At 35.1% G+C, this 23,667-nt stretch overlaps 4 protein-coding genes and 1 long non-coding RNA gene across 5 annotated transcripts; 2 read left to right on the forward strand and 3 right to left on the reverse strand.

The window, feature by feature from the left end:
• Nucleotides 1-3,375: 3,375 nt before the first annotated feature.
• Nucleotides 3,376-4,032, forward strand: LOC113508648. Its single transcript, XR_003402042.1, has 2 exons — nt 3,376-3,660; nt 3,840-4,032. It is a non-coding gene; the product is annotated as an uncharacterized LOC113508648 (long non-coding RNA).
• A 383-nt stretch (nt 4,033-4,415) lies between these two features.
• Nucleotides 4,416-6,951, reverse strand: LOC113492228. Its single transcript, XM_026869603.1, has 4 exons — nt 6,581-6,951; nt 5,724-5,915; nt 5,300-5,423; nt 4,416-4,789 (listed from the first exon to the last, which is right to left on the reverse strand). The coding sequence occupies exons 1-4, from the start codon at nt 6,767-6,769 to the stop codon at nt 4,737-4,739; spliced, it is 558 nt and encodes a 185-aa protein (XP_026725404.1). The 5' UTR covers nt 6,770-6,951; the 3' UTR covers nt 4,416-4,736.
• A 763-nt stretch (nt 6,952-7,714) lies between these two features.
• On the reverse strand, nt 7,715-9,990 carry LOC113492226. Its single transcript, XM_026869601.1, has 5 exons — nt 9,556-9,990; nt 9,287-9,428; nt 8,795-8,899; nt 8,393-8,495; nt 7,715-8,043 (listed from the first exon to the last, which is right to left on the reverse strand). Exons 1-5 carry the CDS (start codon nt 9,961-9,963, stop codon nt 7,974-7,976), a joined length of 828 nt encoding a protein of 275 aa, XP_026725402.1. The 5' UTR covers nt 9,964-9,990; the 3' UTR covers nt 7,715-7,973.
• Nucleotides 9,991-10,565: 575 nt separating this feature from the next.
• LOC113492227 lies at nt 10,566-13,831 on the reverse strand. Its single transcript, XM_026869602.1, has 5 exons — nt 12,461-13,831; nt 12,031-12,190; nt 11,652-11,768; nt 11,175-11,295; nt 10,566-10,818 (listed from the first exon to the last, which is right to left on the reverse strand). Exons 1-5 carry the CDS (start codon nt 12,734-12,736, stop codon nt 10,743-10,745), a joined length of 750 nt encoding a protein of 249 aa, XP_026725403.1. The 5' UTR covers nt 12,737-13,831; the 3' UTR covers nt 10,566-10,742.
• On the forward strand, nt 13,754-14,916 carry LOC113508738. The gene is made up of 2 exons (XM_026891821.1): nt 13,754-14,281; nt 14,652-14,916. Exons 1-2 carry the CDS (start codon nt 13,754-13,756, stop codon nt 14,901-14,903), a joined length of 780 nt encoding a protein of 259 aa, XP_026747622.1. The 3' UTR covers nt 14,904-14,916.
• The last annotated feature ends 8,751 nt before the right edge of the window (nt 14,917-23,667 follow it).

Consider the following 23,667-nt stretch of genomic DNA (forward strand, 5'->3'; position numbering starts at 1 on the left):
CCCACAATAGATTCATGTCTATTATATGGGAATTCAATATCGGCGAAATGTGTGTACAACAGTTCACCTATGCCTGCCCCATCAAGGGATACGGGCGTTTATATACATATACAAAATTAAAGACATTTTCATTAAGCCGGCAAAAGTACCTACTATAATCTTGTGATTTAGCTTAGAATGAACAATATTCTTTTGTTTTTCTCTTTATGAAATAATTTCTCCTCGGTATAGGTGTATAAATATAAACATAATTATTATAAATAATAAATAAATAATAATATAGTAATTGAATATGTAAAGTAATATTCACTTGTAGTTTGTAATATGTTATTATTATTATAGATAGTGTAAAGACCGCAAAAAACTACAGATAGTTATAATTTAGCATTTAAATATGCGTATACACGTGGATTGTAATAGTTTAGCAAGAGGCTTTCTTATGGAACAAATTTGTATTTTGTCTTACGTACCCTTTCATATTATATCGAACTTCGATAAAACTGACCCGTTTGTCGAACCAAATACTGATAAACGAGTATACTATTTACATATTTAAAAGGAACATAAGTATAAAAAATCGAATATTCTTTCTAATTGTCAAATAAACTTGCAATAATATACAAAGTCGATATTTATCGAATTTCGATATTTCTACCGATTCCAAGCGACACGGCATTTGCTACCACTGATTTGAATAACAAAATAGACTGTTAAATTCATTACCCTTTGCGCCGTAGTCGGGTAAAAGTGTAAACTAAATTGTATCGCTTACCGCCAACAGGTGGCAGTATACATACACGATGATTGAGGGTAAATGTAAAAACATGTATAGACACTTGATTTATGATATTACATTTCGATGTTTATGCATTTGGAGACAGAAACGATACACAGAAACTTCAAAACTGTAAGCTATGTGCAATAGATATTTCTAACTGAATTAATGATCTTATCTATACTGTCTTTATCCAAAGGTGTAAATATCTGAAGCATCGTTTCATTACTCGAGGATTAACGTAGACGTATGGTACCGAGCGATGCGTAGACAAACTGTTACTGTATATTTGTATTCATTACTATGGTGTATTTATATCGTTTTGGGTGAAATGTACACCAAAAGAGAACCTTTCATAAAATTATATCCTATCTATCAAGAAGTTTTATAAGGAAATGGAATTGTAATTCGCTTGACATGCATACAAGTTAACCAAATTTGCCCAAAGTGTAAGCCTCAATACACATTAAATACTTATATGCCGTAATAGACATTTGATATTAATGAATTATGACACCAATCTCTGTAAATAAGCATTTTAGTGTGTATTCAGTCCTGCGTTAGTCCTCCAGTACTAGCATAAACCGATCAAGTCCAGGCGACTTTAGTTTAACTTAGATTATATAAGTTATATATATAAGGCATTTAATGCTATACATATTTCTTGTCTAAACAATGTATGCGCAAAATTTTGAAAGGCGGAAGATTCACTTCAAACATGATAAAATAATGAATTAAACGAAAAATAATAATTCCGATATTGAAAACTGAAGTGAAAATATATATACCGTTTATAATTTTCTTTAATAAAATACCCATTAAAGAAGGTAGTTGAATATTTTGAAACATAAAAGGAAGTATGTTTGATTACTATGTATGTATTAGTAAATATTTTCGTCCTTCAACTCTTATGATCACAATGTCTTTAACTTGCTTGTTATAAAGAAACCATAAGATTTAAATGCACAAATTGGTGAAAGAAAACAAGTTAAAACTAGAGTACACGCAGTTTGACTCCCCTTTGAATAGCCCGTGGTATATCTGAACACATGTTTGCTAAATTTGTTATAATTCTCGGTCATGTTTCCTGCAAATAACTGCTTGTTCTTAATTTGGGAGGCAGATTCTGTAATCAGACCAATTATGGTGATGGCTCTTTAGTTGCTGCCACTGCATTCGTTGCGCTCTAAACAGTGAATACTTCTTCTTTTAGTCTGGTCTTTTGTGATTTGAAAATATTGCCTCAGGTTTGTCTGGGACCCGTTGCGACTCACATTTTCACCATGAGATTTGCTTGTAAGATGAGTTGTAAGTGCTTTACTTATTGGTTTCGAGGAGTCTGTTGATGCAACACGTTTCAATGTAAAATGTATAAAAATGTTTGAATTGTATTTTCTCGGCCGTTCTGTTTTTGTGATGTATGTAGGTAACGTACATATTGTTGTGTATATTGACTAAGATAGGACATGCATACGAGAGATGTAAAAGATATCGGTTGTAATGACAGCGTATGGTTTATTGACAAATTTTAAGAAATAAACGTATTTTATCTCCTTTGGCAGATCGTTTTATTTATCTTGTTTTTATTTCATTTAACCTGTGTTTAGATTTTGATAGCAACCTACCTAGGAATATCTTATGAAAAGAAATCGATTCGATCAATATACTTTACTTATACATATTGCAGTGTTTAACTTCACTATCGAGGAAAAAAAACCAGTGTCTGTCTTTGTATAAACACAAAGTTTGTATATTGTCACCATTGCCGCGCCCAAACCACATGTAATTTGTTAGACTTGTTCATGAAACAAACGCCATAGTTACGCTACGGATAGGCGTAAGCTTAGTAAGCTTGACACCGCTCATAATAATCCCAGCACAAGGACCATTAATATGCAAGCCGTGTTCTCAGCTATAGTGCAACGGTTTAAACTAACGATCACTTGTTTTACCACCATATCGTATGAGAGGCTTAAATGATGAAACTACGAAAGGATATATAATTATTTGTATTTACAAAGCTTTATTAAAAGGAAACGAAATGGATACGCAACACATCAAAGTCTACCTACTCACAGATTCAAAAGCTGTAGAATATTTACTAAATTACATAATTTAGTTAATCCACAAATTATCGTTAGAGTTTTTTTATTATTATAAGCTTATCGTTTCTAACACAGGTAATTATAAAATTCTGAGTTCAGTAAAACAGAATTAAGTACCAAAATTAATTAAATCTACATTGCTACTAATAATAATTAACCAAATCCCTACTAATAATATAAAAGCGAAAGTAACTCTGTCTGTCTGTCTACTCTGTCTGTTACGCTTTTACGTCTAAACCACTGAACAGATTTTAATGAAATTTGGTACAGACATAGAGTTGACCTTGAGAAAGAACAGGATAGTTTTTATGCCAGACTTTTGAAGAGTTCTCTTGGAAACGCGATATAACCGACCTCGACGCGGGCGAATAGCTAGTACCTATATAAAATGTTGTGACCACAAATATCTGGCCCGCGGAAAAAACACAAAACAACTTCTGCGAACTGTAATAAGTGACATTTAATAGCTTCTCCATTTGACCCAAAGGTTGACTAGAGTCTGACACGCAAAACATGAGCTAGACAATTTTTAGACATTCTTCATATAGCCACACCAAAATATATGTCAAATGTCAGTACATGAATTGTCATTTGCATAAAACGTGTTTACTTTTTTGCTGCGAAATTATTTTAAACCATTAAATATGAAGACTCCTATTAAGAATGAGGCTAGAAGGCTAATATTCAATATGATTAATAAATTTGATGTGAAAAATAAAGACAATGAACAGATTTTCAATGTAAAAGACCAATGTTTGGTTACAATCTTGGAAGCCATTGGTAAGCACGACACGTTTATCTTGATCCTTTGCTTAATCCTATTACATATTCATATTTGCATAAAACATTTATCTCGTTATCTATGAAAATGTTTTATATATTTTCGTATTTCTTCAGGAACCGAAAATATAGATGTTAACATTTTTTAAATAATTTTATAATATTTTTTTTTGTTGCAGAATGGAATAATTGTATAGAACACCTCATAAAAAACGAAAATAATTATGTTGAAAAAGATAACATTCTTGAAACGCAACTGGAAAGTTTTACTATAAATGTAAAAGATGATAGTAGTGATAGTGACGAATCTCTTGAAGTAGTTTTTTAGATTCCGATTTTGATTACGAATCACAATAAATAATGTTATAATAACTACGTTTATTTATTTCTCCTTACAATTGCAGAATGCTTATATACAAAAATGACCCTCCTCATTCTGAGAAGAGGCCCTTGCCCTGCAGTGGGACAGTAATGGGTAGATATTATATACACAAAAATACTATGTTTAAAACGGTTGAGCCATTAAAAATCGTATGATATAAAACAACAATAATATTTGTCCATAATTTATTAATCCATGATGTAAAATCAAATATCAAAATGTATTTTTCTTACTATACACAGTGATACCAGCGCTAGATTTTTTGAATTTGCCGCTTTTTTCCAGGCTCATGTTTCGTATGTCAGACTCTAGTACGTATAAGCTATATAACCTTATGTACAAAAATTTTATTGTACATGAAAGTTTAAAATAAATATAAATATGAACCTCTGTTTTCAAAAAATTATGAACACTTACCAATATTTATTGTTGGAGGTTGCTGTTTTGGTGTTTTAACGATAACGTGACGGACAAACTTTTATTTTTATTTTGCTGCATTACAAAAAATGGCGCGCTGATTTAAAAGTCCTAAATAAAGGGTGTTCTTTTTTAATCCTGCGTAAAAAATGCATAGGCTATTTGATCCTCCATAGGTTAAAAATGTAAGTCAATATGAAAAAAAAATAAAAAATCTTAAAAAAAATGTAATCAATAAACAAAACAAAACATTCAAAAAGTGTAAAATTATATAGTTTCACGTATAATATTTAGAAACTTCTCCTGTGTTGAAAGCGGCTTTTACAGCGCCTGAAAAAAACGTCATGGAATGAAGGCAAGACTCAAGTTGGTAAATTAAAAAAGGAACATCTTATTGTTCTTAAAAAATGTTAGAGTTTAGATATTTTAATTTTAAGACACTAATAGGTGCCTACAGTTTTTCTTAGAGATTGACTTTTTTCAAAAGCTTATCTTTATGAAAACTTAATAAAACCCTTTTAGGATTAAGTACTATTTTTGCTAACAAAAGTTGTCAAAGAAGTAGAAAATATAGTCAGATTTTTATTGAGTAAGTAGGATTAGGATACTGTAAAGCGTCCAGTTCTTAAAAGTTTTTTTTTTACAAAAAAGAAAATGTTTTTGGCGCTCAGTTCGTAGTAAGAGGTTATAAATTATGTACATGGCCTATAAAAGGATTGGACTGCGTTTTAAAGAGGACAAGTTAATATCTCTTTTTTGAAACACGTTAGATTAGGTAAAACTTCAATTTTAAGAAATATGCAAAATCTTTATAAACTCTTTTATTTAAATGATAGTCACCTCTCTTGTCCATTTTTCGTATCGTGTGTATAGCGGGCAGGTTAGTTCTATTTCGATCTGAATATGGAACCTGATGAATTACTGAACTTGATAGTTCTGTAAGACGTCGATCCGAGTCTTGAGACTGAAATGGAAAAGGTAGGTCTAAAGTTAAAACAAATTTGGATTTATTTTTGTTTAGGTTTGAGGTAGGTGCCTACTGCATAGTTATCTTTCTTAAAGTATTTTTTTTTATGTTCTTTGACAGATAACTATTTTTTTAGAGGAGGAGATACCTTTATGTGCATGTTTAATGTAATTGAATAAGTACTGTACTGTGTATATTTCATTAGAATAAAGCAAAGTAGAGGCTGATTCTAGAGATTTCTTAACGTCTTAAACCTAAACAATTTTAAAGTTATCTTTATTATTCCGTTACACTTACGGGCTGTACCATCATGCCCCCAAGCTCTGGCTTGTTCTTAGTGAACTGCCAGAACTGTTGGCACTTTGCTTGTATCTCTGGCGTGTCTTCCCGGCCGGGAGTGAAATCTATGACCAGATGCTGGGCTCTAAGGGGCTCACCACTCGACTTACCGGGGTCTACCAGTTGAGCTTCAGGTTTATTTTCTTGGAGCTGGCAAGGAGGAAAAAGAAGAAGAAAAATTAAATAATGAATCGTGACATCTTTATCTTGTCTGGAAGTCGTTAAATTTATATGAACCAACTTTAAAGCTGACCGTCCCCAACTTCTACTGCAATTTATGCATAGAAACATAAAATGATAAAGTGAGTTTGTTTATCTTTTCTTCGAGTTACGAGGACTTATTTGCTTAGTGTCAGTTAGTTGGGATCATTCCGGGAAAATGTTCCAGTTGCAGTTCAAGTATTTGATTTAAATCGTTTTTATAAACTAACCTAATTAACAACTTTTGTGAAGCACGAGGCAACTGTTGGCTACGTTACTATACCAATCTATAATAATCTTTAATGCGAACTTCACCCACAAATTACTTCAGGTACCTTCTTACTTGCTTTCAGACTAAATCCCTATTATTGCTTAATCATGAGCCTCCACATGTGCCGTGTCAGCTCATACTTAAATGCGTGCTGACGCCTCAGTTATGGCGGCTTAGGCAAATTATAAACCTTATCAAATAATTTCGAGTAATTCAGATTATCATTGTGAAAACTTTGACAGCCCTTTGTCATCAAATTTCTAATAGTAATAGATAAAGTCTATTATCACGAAGCCGAAATTTGTTCAAGCCACTAAAGCAATATATACTAGAAAAATATTACCTTAAGCGCTTCGATTGAAGTTTTACTCTCGACGGACGTGGAGGTAGAAAGAGGCATTGCATCCACGCACTGGCAGCAGATCATGGACAGTATGCAGGTCAGGATGTCCGACACCAGCTGGACATATCTCCAGAGCCTCACGAACCTCTGGATTAGAGGGTGGAACGTGTAGCAGCTGATCGTGAACATATAGGCGATCGCATCTGGACGGTCTACAAGAATCCAATCCCTTAGTGGTCACCAGAAGTCTATCAGGCCCGGAGATACCTGATGAGGACTTTAGAGATTTTGAAGTGCCGGTCTCAGCAAAGCCGCATTACTGGAAATGACGTTGTCAAACTGTTATGGCATATAATCCACAAGTGACATGTTTATTGTTGACAAGGGTAGTGATAACTTGTGTAAGGAGCATTTAATGTGGTCAATTTACGAAAGAGTTTCGTTCAACATGATATAAACTTTTGGTATTTTGGGTATTGTACTGTATTTGATATATGAGGTGGAGTTATAGCACTCGTAAGTATATGCTACGTTAGGTGTGTTGGACAAGGTGTGGAATACATCTTTGTGTAACTACGAGATTCCAGAAGTTATGTGCTCTATGCAGAAAAAATACTACTATTTTTAAGCAAACCAAATACTCTTGTCCCCAATAGTTCAATAAATCGTGGGCTACGTTTAATTTCTTAATTGATTGAACCGTTTTTTACCTTAACCACAATGAAAATGTTACGGCTATAATCCCAATTTTGTGTACCTACACATCGTAGTGCAGGATCGGCACTACAGCGTGTTCCATAAGCACGACGCGCTTTGCATAACAAACGTGTTGCAGTCTGGCACGTCTATTGCATTTTCTCTTGCTGTAACGGTTTTATATTGAGATTTTGTTGATTTTCGTAAAATGCTTCAAATAACAAAGCTGACTAGATGATCTCGGCGTATCTAGCCTTTATAGAGGATGAAACGATTCTATTGGCTTGATTTGCTTTCCAGGGATGGCCCCAGATCTTTATTATTGCACAATACAACTTAAGTAGTTCATTGAGATACTGAATATAAAAACCACAGTACAAATATAAATAGATTGATACGGAAAAGGTACCTACAAAATAACGAAAGGAAACACGAAACTATTCAAAATACATTTATTAATAAACATAATTAACAAAACTAAATATTTTAGTATAAAACTATCGTGAGATAACTATTATTAACCATCAGAACGGCTATAATATATTCACGGTATAATATCGGAAATGCCCAACAACGGGCACATGACAGGCGCTTAGACAGGTTTCACGAACACGCCATATATTTAGTAAAAGTTAAAACATAATATATCTAGGGAATAGAATCATTTAAGGTTAAAAAAAACTGTAAACATTCAAGGTCAATTGGCAACTGGTCTCTGCAAGATAGCATGCTGTAGGGATGGTGCATGGCCAGGCGGTTTCATCGATCTGTGAAAATTAAAAAAAAATATGTTAATTACTGTCATCGTTACAAAGTATTTTCTGACAACTAGATCAGTAACAATAGATCCGAGCTCTTGCAGTAGGACTGCTGAAGTTGTGGAAGAGGGACAACGACACCCACTAAGCTATCCGTCCTACTTGCCCAATGACAACAGTTCTTATCTCACGACCATAGTGGAAAAAATTGGGACTAATCTATAGGTCTCTCAGGTTTTCGACTAAGAAGTAAATTTATGTGGCCTTCACATTATCGTCACCAGTGCAAGTACTTGCACATCTCAGCGTAAAGTCTACTTAAAGGGAGGAATGAATATGAAATGATAAAAAGAAATACTTCGGATGTTTAGTTTCCCAATCCTTGATTGTCTTGGTCGGTCCAGCTTTAGTCTTCTTGGGGTACGTGCAACAGGTTGACTTTTTACTGGAGCACGTACACACTGAAAAATGGGTAAACTATTATCCTAGGATGTTGGTCCCCAGGGACACATAATGTTACATTGTGTGAGACTGAGATTTAATTGACGCCATCATGTAGAATTACAAATATTTCTAACGCTTAAGTTTGTAGGGATGGAGGGATGTCTGCTTTTCCTTCACGTTTAAATGCCTAGACCAATTAAGATAAAGTTTAGAATGGAATTAGTTAATACTCTTGCTCAAAATCAGGGAGTACCACAGCGGGGTTCAGTTAGTGTAAAAATATAATGGTAGTGAACTACGTTAAACAATTACCTACCATGTGCTTTTTTATCTTCCTTGGTCTCACGTTCGCCGAGAAAATAGTCACTGCCTACAGTGTAATGAGACATTGACTTTGGTAATCGAGTGCCGTCAAGCATACCTGTAATTAAAAGAGTTGTTTTATAAAGAGGGAACAGCTAAAAGATTAATGAAAAATCGAAAACGTGGATAATGAAATAGTGGCTACCCATTTGTTATAAGGAAATGGTGTTTGGATAAAGCTGTTTCGTCTCGCAATTGCGATTACTACTGAAAACATTTTTATGAAAAAAGTCGGTAACATACACACTTTTCTATCTTAGTACGTTCCATATTACAATTATATACCAGCTTCTATACGTCCCACTGCTAGGCACAGGCCTCTTTCTCGTAAATGTTGGTTGGTGATTTTTGGTTCAAATATTTGGAATACAAGTTTCCTAAGTTCATTCCATCATCCTAGAAATAAACTACCTACTTACAATTTTCTCGGCCACATCATCCTTACCTCTTTGGTTAGAGAATTTGATAAACTCAATTGCTTTTTTATGGTGTCTGCTGTCTGTACTTTCAGAATCTGAATGAAGGTCTACGGCCTTCATGTGGGCACATGTTGACTTCTTTGTCAATAGTTTCACTTCCTCTGGTTCCTATGATTATAATGGTTTCAACATTAACAGAACAAAGTCACAAGAACGCATTTAATATTTTTTTTTTTTGTGACATTTTACGTTGATGTTAATGACTCCATACTCCACTATGTACCAAGCTACTCACCGGTTTCATTTTCAAATCCTGTATACTAGGCGTGCCATGAATAAATTCCCAGAATGAGCAGACTTTCCTGGCCACCGCGTCGCTATCCAACCCCTGGACGGGGGTGAAGTCCAAGGTCAGGTGCTGGGCAATCAGCGGCTCTCCACAGAAGTCATAGGCCTCCGAGCTGATGGTCCTGGTCGTGTTGGGGTTGCTAGTCTTCGCAGAGATATTCTTGGAGTCATCGTACCCACTGTCGCCCCGAAACACACAAGAGTTCTCAGGTGATGTCATTAAAATAACTAACAAAATAAAAAGTATAAAAATGATATTAAATATAAGGTGCGATAAACAAATGTCAAATATATGATTAAAAATGCATCTGGTCAGTGTCAGTTGATTTCCTTTTTTCGTCAACTCTGAGTTCATAAGAAAAGAGATTCGTTATGGTAATTAAAAGCAGTGCTGAAATGGGTCAATGACACATAAAAATGTGATTGTTATGCGTTCCGATGAATAGACATTGCGACGCTGGAATGGTACTCCCAGGCATATTTATGGGGATTGCCCGACTAGTTTCGGACCCAACCGGATTCTTAATGAAGAGCCGACACGGCGCCAGAGTTGGACTCGCGATCGCAACAGCGTGTTCATCCTCACGAAAATTATTTTACGAATATCGTCTACATACTTTTTAGGTTCTGAAATGTAACTCATAATAAGAAGCTTGAATCTTTGCGGTAGTTTCAGTACTAGGTACGTATTTTTTTTAACTAGCCCACTGCGCCCCGCTGCTGGTGCAAAAGCCTCCCCCAAATCCTTCCGCGATTTTCTGCTCAGGGCCAGCCATAGCCAGCCATAGAACCAGCCCACGCTGTAAGCGTTTAGATCGTCTCGCCACCGCTTCCTAGGCCGCCAATAGTGTGGTGACTTTTGTCCTACGGTCCATGCGGCTGACGACACCCGACCAATCCTATTTCAGCCTGGTAGCCTTTTTGTTGACCTATAATCCCAGATTTGGAACGCAGCTTGGTGTTCAGAATTTGACGTATTGGTAGGTTAATTGCATCACATAAAAACACAATATTTTTTATCAAAACAATATATTATAACTAACGAACAGTATATATTAACATACAATAACCATAATACTAAGACTTACAAATTAAAAAATCATAAGAATAACATTAAAATTAATTATAAATGGACTAATCTCTAGGATAGACTGGGCGCTGCAGCGCGCTGTGGATCAGGGACGGCGGGTGACTGGGAGGGGCCATCGATCTGGAACATAATCAAAAACATATTATACTTACCTAACTTTATTAAACTATTTCATGGAAACGACATCTCACGTAGAAAGCTAAAGTCATGCTGGAAGCCGACCCCAAAATAGTTGGGAAAAGGCTAGGCCGAAGATGAATGCTCAAGTCAATTCTTAAAATAAAATTGTCGTACAAAATTGTGATCAGAATTTGAATGTAACAACCAAATTTTAAGCACCGCTGTTAAAATTGGTGCAAGAAAAGGATGGATATCTGGATTGTCTGAAATAAATAACTGTGATGCGATTTCTTAATCATAAATTATGGTTGCAAAATTACGATAGTTTTGATTAAATAACGTGTGCTTTTTCATACTTTGGATGTTTAGCGTCCCACTCTTTCATCTGTTTGCAGAGTTTCTTCACGGTCTGAGCTTCCGGGGTCGCTGGAGGAGTCACGCCGCGGCATGTATCGCATGTTGTAGTGCATAGACAAGCTGTAGAGTAGATAGTACATTATAGCAAAGTATTCGTATGTGAGAGTGACGATAAATTCAACTGTGATGATGATAGCTTCATTTTGAACTGAAGAGTGATCGGGAATTATACCCGATATCAAAATAGTCATTAAGCAGGACTGCTATTGTAGCTAATGGAAATGAACTGACAAAAAATATTTAAAAGAGCTGGTATCTTAAAAATATTGGTTCTAAGAAACAAGGAAAAAAGGTTGTTTTCTACCACCTTTTTTGACTGAAATGTCCTACTTCTACAACTTAAGTAATTTCACTTAAAGTGATGATATGTCCCCGATAGAAGAAGAGAAACATACAAAAGACATTTTGACAGTTACCTTGCTTTTTCTTCTTTTGCATCGAGCTCGGAGCATTCATCTCGATGTATTCCCGCGATCCGAGGAGAGTGCAACCGGAACGCTCTATTTTTGCTTCGAAAATCCGGTTAATTAAGCCTGTAATAATGTACTTGCTTAAGTCTTTCTACTTGTGAATTGTGTGAAAAAATATTATGATGACTTCTCAAATAACCCCAAAGATGGTTTACAAATAAAAAAACTTGTTGTCGATAAGATTTATGGCGTGTCACTCTAGTCTATTTGTTGATCTTATATCGACGAATAGATTAGAGAGACACGCCATTATAAAGCTCGATATCAAAGTTTGTTTCATTCGTGATACAAGGATATTTTGTCTTGTTTTCAGTTAAAATCTCACCTTTTTGTTCGACTAATTCTAGCTGCGAGACAGCAGTACCGACTAAGTCGCCGGAGCTCCCCAGAGCTGACATGGCGGACGGCTGCCGGGGTACCGACAGTGACAGCGAGTGCGACCCCTCGCCCACCTTGCCAGACTTATCGTATGACGTCTCCTTTTCCTAGAAATAAGTCATGGAGACAAATATTTTAATAGTAGGTAAGTTCGGTTGCCTTTCTAATTCTTATTATTCTATATATCTACTTTGTAAGTTGGATCCTATCTACTTTGTGGATGGTTTTCAGATTTTTTTTTGAGACAAGAGAGACAATAAAAGCTATTCGGACATTAACATGAGGGTATGTTTTAAATATGCTAATAAAGATAGATGAAGTAAAACAATAAGTCCTTAGCTAGTATTGGAGCATAAACTAGTTGAAACAAATCTTACCGGTAGCACCCTTAAATTCTTGATCTCAGGCGTATTGGCAATGAAATTCCAGAAAGTACATATTTTTCTCTGCACGAAGTCACTATCTTCTTTATTCGGCGTGAAGTCTATGAGCAGGCGCTGCGCCCTCATAGGCTCCCCGCAGGAGGTCTCGTCGAACACACTAATGTTACATAAACTTTCATCTGACATCGGAGGCACCGAATCCGCCATGCTGAACGTCGACAAAACAGACACATTGGATGGAGCTGTTTCAACCAAGGGAAACGATGGCATTTAGTTACAATATCATAAGAACTTAAATGCTAAAGTTAAATATATGTTTATTTTTATAAAATTCCGATTGCTTTATTGAAGATGTTGCTTGTCAAACAGTCTAAGAATAGATAATGTCATTTAATTTTATCCTCTTATTAGTCAGTAGGTATTTGCCTTATTTTCTGCCAGTTTGGTAGTCCAGAGTAATGTAAAGGTGAGTCTTAGTTAGATTGAATAAGGATAATACTGGCAACAGAGGAATGGTGTTTGATAGTGATCGTTTAAAAAGCAAATACGCTTTGACGAATTTCAAACATTGTAAGGGCAGTGTCAGACCTTTCGAGAAAATGATTCAATTTCTGCTACACCTATGTATAATTGAACATCAAATTTCAAAAAATACTAAATTTTCATCAATATCAAAATTTAATTGCACATGCAATGCAATGTGCTCTAAACTTCTCAACAAAAATACTTTGGACACAATTCAACATTATATGGATAAACAACATTTTATTTGAATACATTTATATGTAGAGTGTCTAAATTAATAAATATGTCACTTTTGTATAGTGTTTATACCAAATATCGGAGAGTCTATCTCTGTTCCCAAATACTTACTTAAAGACTAATAAATCATTAATCTTTGCGAAACATCTAATACAATAGTGAAGCATGTTGTGTTGTAAACACTACGCCGGCCATGTTTAAACCGGTATTCCCAGCATTTAATGATGGAAGTTTCTGTTCATTCAAATTGCAAATTGATTTTATCTGTTCATTGTTTAATTTTCGAGTTAAAAACTTTTAAACGAATGAACATTGGATGTTTCGATGCTGCCAACGCTTCGTTAAAAAGTAGATCACAGACTTTTGATCCCTATTTATTGATTGTAATTTTAATTGGATTTGTTGAAGGCGCAATTGCAAGCGGATCGTCTAAACGTAGCTTTATAATGATAAGAAGATTAGAGCAATATTCATTGTGGTTATTTTCGGTTCCTTTATAATATTTCAATTAATAAATCTCCAAACATGGCTCTTACAAAGAAAAGCCAAAGTATGATTAATATGTTCATAGATGATAGTATAGATGACATAGACGACGGCTTTCATTCGGCTCCAGTAACAAGAGAAAATAGACATGATGTGTCCTTACAGGACGACGATGAAGACGACGATATACAAGATGTATCTTCACGAGATGACCTAAAGTTCCATGTAAGTGATGAGAACATTGGCCTAAATGCAATCGACGATAAAAAAGTAATGATAGACAAAGAATGGAAACACTTAGAAGATAATATTGCCAAACAGGAGTCTGATTTGGTTATAGTCAAAGCTGAAGATATGAGATTTGATAGTGCTTCCGATTTATTTAGTTATACGGATATTGGAGAACCTCAGAAAGAACAGTATCTGACGATTGATTTTAGTCCAGAAAAGGGCGTGGACGATGATCGTGAACTTTTAGAAAAATGTTCGAGTTTCTGGAAGTTTATAGACCAGTATCCTGAACTACAGTCACTGAGAGCTGAACCAGACAATCATGAAGACCTAGAGGTATGATAAGCTCCTTAAACAATAAAGTAATTATCTTCTTAGAATACTTTTTCAAACTCAGTTAAATAATATGACAGTCTGTATTAAAATATGCACTTTTTTGAGACAACTTCAGTCATGAAGGTCTCAGGTTCAAAAAGATTTAACATTTACAATTGGATAGGCTGTTGGACTTTCTTAACTGCACCCAAAGTGCGTAATGCATCACGATTTCCATCCCTGCGTGATCCACAAATGCTTGACCTGAGTCTGGGTATCTTTCTACATGTAACTTGAATGTCTGTGAAACCCTGCGATACAAGGATTCCTTAGTCCGGGGGTCATTTTTTTAAAGGAAATCCAATAACGAAAGACATTTTTATATTTCTAGGACGCATTTGTTCAGCATTCACCTTCCATCAGCTCTAAAACTTCGGTAGAAATAGGATCAAAGGAAATTGACATGAAGAGTTGTTCTTCTTCTACTTCATTTATGGCTTTACCCTGGCTGAAGAAACAAGGCACGTATTATGCTGATACCCTAACTAGGTTTAGTAATACGATTTTAAGACAAGACTCATTTATGCCTGTTTTCACTAATGATTTAAGAGATACGCTAAGCTGTTGCCTTAGGTTGTCGTAAAGATTTCGTGAATTTTGTGAAATTTCTGAGGCCCTGCGGATTGAGTCTGTATATTAGTGGCATAGTGTGTTGTCTCGCTTCTACAATTGGAATAATTTTATTAAGTATACGTTGGTGGATCCTCGATATCTGAGCTAATGTAATGTTAATACTAAGCTGTCTATAAACTTCAGCAGCGCTTGGATAAATACTGAGTCAAATACTTGCAAAGATCCAGATAGGCAGGCTCAAAAAGTTTTTTAACAAGCTGCACCATTAATAGCTTTCGATTTCGTCCAATTTTTCTTTGAATAAACTGCTCTAATATTGGTCTTTATTTACAGACATGATGAGCACTTGTTTGGCGACGAAGACCGAAGTTAAGCCGTGCCAGCCGGAGTCTTATGAATACTCTGAATATCCGTTAGAACCGCCTGTTAAAGCTCCTCCGAAGAAGAAATTTGGTCTTCAAGGTAAGTCTGTCAATACTCAATACTTTATTGCTTCTATAGTATACAGTAAAATAAAGACATGACACCCACAAAAGACAAGTGAATCTTTTGGAAGGACATTAAATCAATTCATTTGTGGTCAAGATTTCAACACGATCCCAAGGTAAAGATTTCAATAAGTACCTCTTTTTTTACTGATTGAAATCTTTTTTTGCAAACAAATTAAGAACAAAAATAAAATTGACTAAAAATGAAACCTTTCACAGACATAACTCTCTTGTTCTGACGCATATTTTTAATGCAATCTATCAATTAACCGGAATACAATTTAATAGGAACACTAGTTACTGCAATTTTCTCTCTCGTTCTAAGAACATTTACTTTTAACTTTAATGGATTCTTTCCAACTAGTCCGCGGTAAATGTTTTCCAACTCTTCCTATTAAATAACCAACGCAATATCCTGTTTTCATCCGAACGTATGTTACCGGAAAACACAATTGTTGCTCAACTACTCATTTTGCTTTTCACGGGGGGTTGGATATCTCGAAATTTTAAGGCAAGAATGATTGGTTGATTTTTAAAACTAATGGTATTCTTTTGCCATTACAACATAACAGATTTCCATTTATGTATTAATACATTTTGCCTTCGAATTCAAACGGGAATGGAAACTACACCGAAACTACAAGGTCTCAGCTCGCATTCAATAAAACATGGTTAAGCCTAATGAGCTTCGTCAGCGATACTATTTGAATTCATTAAAAGCGAGATACATTGCTGCATACACTTGGCATTCCATCGTACACATGTTCCAATCCGTTCATGTATGCTGAATCAATAAGACATGCATGCGTCGCAACTTCACTTCGAAAACACCTATCAAAAACATCCCAAGCACCTCGTACAGTATGACGGATTTTAAAGCTTATGCCCTTGTGTTATGGTCGGTTTTCAGATGTCTCTGATGTCGAATGTAGGGCACTCCGGAAATAGGTCTTCAGTGAACGGCAAGGGTTAATGGTGTTTAAAATATGCACGGCCCATCTTGGAGGCTGCATACTGCGTCCGGAGATATGGATTTTAGAGTACTGGATAAGAAAGACTTCTTTAAAATGAAGTTCGCATCTCTGTCGTTGTAAGAGAGATGTAAAAATATTCACTGGTTTTTAGTGATTGATTTGATAGAATAGATCGAAATTATGCATCTATATTGGTTTTTTTTCGGATGGTATATCATCAAATTGTTCCTGCCGCTTTTGGTTGAACGGAAGAGAGTGTCCCAAAAACCCTTCCTTTGCCATTCGTGTAACGGGGCCAAGGTAACCCTTTCGGACAATCCCGCTGCCGGCAGGCGCCAGCCCTAATGGGATCCTCAGTGATCTTTCTGTTGCTGGGTATAGTATCTCTTCGCGGCTCTTTGTGGGTATTTTATGACCGGACTAATTGAGTGTATGAGTGCTTTTATGTGTACAACATACATTACAAAAATAATGAGTGTGTTGTAACATTTTTTTTTCTGTCTACTTCCGAGAAACGTAAATTACGAAAAGTTTTACTTTCACCTATATAATATAATTACATTAAAAAAACTGTGTAGCCTTGCGTACCATTATCAACTTTAGATTTTTTTAATGTATTTGTTTTAATTGAGAGCTGTTTTTGTTCTGTAAATACCATGAAATGTGAAACTTAATCTGCGCATAGCTGAGGTCAGCACAGACCATTACGTGGGGGTTCAGGTCTGTAGAACAACACTAGGATTTAATCCCTACTTCAAATGTGTCGTAAAAAAAAACGTGTCGAAACAAGATTTTTCTTATCCAGTACCTTCAAATCTGGGAGTGTCCCAGTCAATAGAAACAGTGATGCAATGACGAGGCCTCGCTGAGTGTCGCTTCGTTCTTGATTACCGCGGTAAACTGGGGCATAGGGCATCTCCACTCACTCTGCTACGACGAACTAATGAGAAAACGAACCTCAGCGAGTCGCGCACACAGGGCACTTGAAAAATGTCAAATGAATGTGTACTTTGATTTGGATTTGATCTAGTTGTTTTAATTGCTTTTTGGTAAAGTAGCTTTCGTGAGGATAGTTAATTATTAAATGATGCGGTTTTTTTAATCTTTTTAATTTACAGGGTTTTTTCTGTGTAGAAAATGCTACCTCGATGATTGATACAAATATTAAGTTAATATAATAATATGTATAATTTAACTTTATTTATAAGTTTATTTACTTTTGATCTCGCAGACAAACAGTGTGTACTGTTTTGTGAGACACTGTACTATGTCATAAGTATAACGTGTACCTGTAATAATGGAATAAATAAATAAATAAAATAATTAAAAAAAATAACACTTACCCAATATAATATGATGCGGTTTACTCACGCTCATTTATCGGGTTTTCCCGACTGGTTGCTGTCGCGTTAGATCATGATGAAGGACTTTTCAAAATCAAAATCAAAAGTCATTTATTCAAATTAGGCTACTAAGTAGCACTTTTTGAAGGTCAAATTACATTGACAGCACCCAGTTTTGCCCACCCGTCACCGCTTCCTAAGTGCTTTTGCTGTGAGAGAAGAAACGGCGCAACAAACTCCCCAGCAGCACGCTGTCTTTCCATTTACAATATAATTATTAAAAAATATATCAAAATAAGTGTGTAGGTGCCGTGCCAAATAAACAAAAATTTGAGGTCATGGTACCTAAGCCACTATGAACTTAAACTGTCAACTACTCGGCCAAGGTCAGCAGACCGACCAGCCACCGCAAGCAGCACCCGTTCACGAGTATGACGCAAGGGTCAGCCATCACCTCCCTCGCCATATTTGAGGGAAGGAGGTGACCCGACCCAAGACGCCACCGCAGGCAGTGACGACTAAGGGAGCATGACGTATCTGCTGCCGGCTAATAAAATAAAATCAAAGAAAGAAATACCCCAAACGTTGATTTACCTGGCACAGCCCCGAACACGGAGGCGGCATAAATTGCTACGTCATTCAATCTTATAATTAATAAAATTATACATGTCAAAATTTCTAATAAAGAACATATACGTTTATGCGTATAATCATACTAAAAATAAAACAAAATAGGTAACACAATGTTACATACATAAAGTATGCCTATCAAATAACATAATAATCGTAATAACACGTCATACATTAATCCACACTAAAACCGTCCTGTGTTAATCACGGCGACCAACTATTTTTATCATTCAAGTAATCATTTATTGTATAGTAAGCCTTCTTGCATAGTTTATCTTTAACCGTTGATTTAAACGAGTTGAATGGCAATTCCAATTTTTGTATCATTTAACAATTTTACTGCATGTACTCATTTTCCCCATTGTAGTGTGTAGGAGATTTATCGATACAAATTCAATAACACACTGATAAACAGTTGGTTTCCGCTACGTCGTAGAGCTTTGCTACGGTTTAGCGTAATCCATTCAGAATTGTTCTTTATCTATATCTATACTAATATATAAAGCTGAAGAGTTTGTTTGTATGTTTGTTGGAACGCGCTAATCTCAGGAACTATTGGTTTAAATTGAAAAAAATATTTTTGTGTTCAATAGACCATTCATCGAGGAAGGTAGGCTATATAACATCACGCTGCAACTAATATGAGCGAAGGTACAATGGAAATGTGGCAAAAACGGGGAAAAATATGCATCTTCGTGACTTCCGTTCAAAAATTCTAACTTATATTATATCTTCTAACCACGCGGACGAAGTCGGAGGTAACAGCTAGTAAAGAAATATATAATTTATCAACTGTAAAGCTTAACAGAGGGTACTGACTTGACAGCAATATTTAGATGGACTATTGATTGTAAGAAAAATAAATACTGTATTAAAAAAATCTTATACGTTTATGCGGCTCTTTCATCTTCCACTATTAGTTATAGTATGAGATTTTTAAATTGGCCGAATTGTATCCATATTTTCTCTGAGTATTCTCTTTATTTGGTTCTGATCTTAATTAGCATTACTTTGCTAGTGGTTAACAGCCGTGATTGCTATATGGGTCTTTCTCCTCTCTTTTCTTTCTTACACTCATAACTCAAGTTTTTCTAACTTTGACACTAGATGGCGTTATGAGAAATATATGTAATATTATTTTACTCAAACATATCAAATTAAAATAATTTGTTTTCAGCTGCAAAGGGCTTTATTCACACCAAGTCTGACCTGTACTTGAAGATTGGCCAGTCGAACACGTACGCTCCTGTAGATGACCTGACTAAGATAATGGCGGATATGCAAGAGTTTGATATCGAACATCGTAAGTGAGTTCGGGTTTATTGAAATGTTTTAAGTGTTAGATCCGTTGAGGTATGGAAGTCCAACGGCTTTACCTGCATTAAGAGTATGCATTCATTTAGACGAAGTAAGAAATTTCGAGCGGGTTGCAATTACATCATGGAGCTGCGCAGTTCTGAATTCAAAAGTGATTAAACATGGCTCGCAATGTATCACAACTCGTACGATATTTCCTATATCTTCCAGTCGAGGATTTTCGACATGCCTCAGAATACAGGTTAGGCCAGAGATCTATCATATATTGCCCTTCCACCAAAAGTCACGATTTATCATAAATGTACTAAAACAAATCAAATCAACCAATAGACTCAGCGTAAAATGAGTGAAAAAAAAACCTTATCTGTCTTTAAAAATTAAATCTTCGTATCTCGAGAGTTTGCAAATTTCAAATCACAAGCACAAATACACCAAGAAGAACAAGTAATAGTGGACCACACAAAAGCATGGCCCACGCGGGGAACGAACACACATTACATATGAACAAGGGGCTTGAAGTGATGACGGCTATCAGTGCATTGTCTTTATCACAACTGCTTTTATTAAACTTGAACTTGACTTAAGACTGTTTTTCTTTAGCTGTGGTAAAAATCCTTCTGGTCCACCGTCCCCGGTCCACGCGGAATTGCAACGCTGTAAATGTTTCAAGACTGGTAGGTGTTAACGTCCTCTACTGAATTGTAACATGCCTCTTATTTTTTTTTGAAAAAAGTTACCAGATTTTATATTCTTTTCAAACTTTTATTTATATTCACCTGTCCCTTCGTCTGCAATCATATCTTGCCCCATTTTTCTGTTTCGGATGTTGCTGAAACTTCTTATGCTGAAACTATTGCATGATAATTCGATATGATCAAATGAAGCTGATAATGACGATCGATTAGAGACGATCTGACTTAGACGGGCTGATGATGATGATGATCAGTTTTATTCACAAATGACATTTCCATACGTGTTAATATTACTTCCGAAGCATGAGTTAATACCTGTGATTTGATTTGTTTTGGAAAAAATTGATAGGATAGCATTTATAAGCAAAAAAAATAGTTGTAACCCGATTAGGTCGGCGTTAAAATGAGCAGATGACAAAAAAGTAGAAACATAATAGATTTGACTGTCAAAAGAGTAATAAAGACAGAGTAGAATGATATGAACAAAGGAAGGTTTGAACAATGGTGGTGATGATGGGCAAAATAGGTGTTTATCTGTAGTTAACTTAGTTGTTAAGTTAACATAATAGAGGATGTATAATTTATTTGAAGTTTAATTTAAGTTGATGTTTAAATAAAGTTAGTTATGTTCCAGTGTAGTTTCTTTTATTTTGTATTTTAATTTTTCCATTAAGATATATTTCGAAGTTACTCATGTCTAACAGATAAGTATGATATGTGATTTACAAGGGGCAAAACAATTTATTATTTTAAGTGCCTTTAAACATCAATATAATCAAAAACGATTGGTACAAAACAAATTAAGTAAAATCTTAAGATACGCATCAACATTTTTCTCGGAAGCTTATTTTCGTAGTCTTAAAATTACCCACAATTTTCATAATAGCTTGTGAGGAGGTCGGGAGCTCAGAAAGTTCCGAACAATTAGCTAATTGTTCATCAGATAATAGAAACAAATGCAATTAATAACTTCGTGCACAGGAAATTGTATGGCGCTATTTATTTAAAGTACTTCACAGTTAGCTAGATAGCTTTAGTTTGTTGTTTTTTTAGACATTCAGAATTAAATAAAAAAAAAGGCTGTCATATATTTTACTACTTATAATAAAAAGGTACTATTGACACGATTCCATGATAATTGTCGATTTAAGTGTAAATTTTTCTCTCCTCCCTCGTAATTAATTAACTCCCAAAACACATCAACTCCACAATACTATTAAGCTCCCAACTTTGTCATTTCCCCTATTTCGTCTACTACCCGGTTTTTCATCAGTTTTGAGTTCTCTCAGATCAAAATGCACATTTATAGTCTTTTTCAACAGTCATAAAAACAGCAATTCACCAACAAATCATCGCAATGATAGAAATTTCATTCCTCAAAAGAAAGTAAAAGTTTTCAATTTCAAAAATTCTGTATATCTCATTATTGTAAACTAGACTCTAAGTACATGACACAAGGTAGCATTTTGCTTGACAGCTACAAAGTATATTTGACGAATCTTCAATCTGCCTTGATACTCGGGTCATGGCGGGATAACTCAGCGTGAAACGATTTCAAATGTCTGATGTTCACCAACACGAGATACTTTCATACGAAATGTTTAAGAAAAATACTGATGGAGTTGGAATTTGTGAATATTTGTGACTGGAATATAGAAAAGGATGTGAAAAAACGTTACTGCAAGCTTTCGGTTACATGTTTTTGGCATTTTCAGTCCAAATAACATAAAATAAATTGAAAAAAGCTAAGGAAATACAAATTTAAACTTTAATCAATTATCAGCAATCATTCCCCGGTATATGAATGTTGAAAATATGATAATTGTGACTAACTAAAAGGCTGGCTAATTGTGATAAGATTTTTTTATAAAGGAAGCTAAAAATTTGGTCTTTACAACTCAACCCGCAGTTACTAAAGCAGATCACTGCTATAAAAATAGTCACATCTCATTAAATACTTATTATTAGCTAAATATACCCTTACATAAATATTGATACAGGCAGTAATAACAATTAAAACAATTTAATGTAATCTCTATATTAAATGCGACATAAAAGCAGACATTTGTTTAAATAGTCCAATAAATAGCTAAGACCCTGGTATGATGTGAACAGACCACTCTCATATAATTTTATTGGCACAAGCACGACTGATTCTATATTGCGAGGTAAAGTACAAACGACGTGTGCCTTAATAAATGTACAGCTCGTGTGGTGGGGCCATGGAATACGCGGTAGATAAATATAAACGATCTAAGGGCAGAATCTCATGGTACTTGCGGCAACAGAGTAGCCAGTTAGGATAGCGACTACAAAAACAAAATTAAATTTTACATCCTAATGTGACGGAATTTTCCTGCTTATTGAAAATGATCCATTACATTTTACATGGATAAATACGTATAAGCATTAATGATATACATTATTAATTTCATTTTACATAAATTGATATTTCATAAATGCAAGTATTCAGCATAAAGACTAAGCAACAATTATTATAACTGACCGCTTTCCAAGGTAAGATCGCAAGGCCTGAATTTCCGATCGGAGTATCTAATGACAAACGAACACTAAAAGATTAAGTGGTTGTAAACGAGTTAATTTCACCGCTTAATTAATGGCTCCATTCAAACAGGAAAGACATTTCAAAGAAATCTTGGTACGAAGTAATAACCTTCCCCAACTGATGTACCATGAGCTAATATCAACCTCGCAAAAATTAATAACAGACTGAAAACAAGCAATGTTTTTATAAAACTGAAAATGTAGAGAAAGTGTGCATAATACTTCCTATTCAACTTGGAAAATAAACGTGTGGTAATACACTTAATTCTTTATTCATGGAAATTTAGAAAATTTTCTCTCAAAAAGAGGGTGAAAAAATCATAATGAGCGACCACAAAGACCGGTGCCCAGCAGAGGCACATTCATAGTCTGGAATTATAATATCGCAACCGAATAAATTCAGGCAAGTCCTGAGAACATTCATACGCACAACCATTTCGCTATTTCCTGATCACCACGTAAAAGTGTGATTGAATCATACTGTTTACCTGTGTCGGTCACAAGATGCCAGCGAGTGGCAGCGCTGGCTCTCCGCCACGCGTCAATCACAAGGAACAACTGCCAAACGAAACGCATCCCATTCTAAAGATTAATAGTAAATTAATCAGCACTAATTGAATAAGTTTATCCATAATTAGCTGATGAATGAAAGTAACGATAACTTAATATCTCGAATATTAAATTAGTTTAATGAAAAGCGTCCAGTGTGTAGGCGTTTGAATGGTTTGGCTACGAATTGGCTTCAACAAAGTTGTGAAGGGAAAT

The sequence above is a fragment of the Trichoplusia ni genome, chromosome 3, assembly GCF_003590095.1.
Source record: "Trichoplusia ni isolate ovarian cell line Hi5 chromosome 3, tn1, whole genome shotgun sequence".
Classification (NCBI taxonomy): domain Eukaryota; kingdom Metazoa; phylum Arthropoda; class Insecta; order Lepidoptera; family Noctuidae; genus Trichoplusia; species Trichoplusia ni.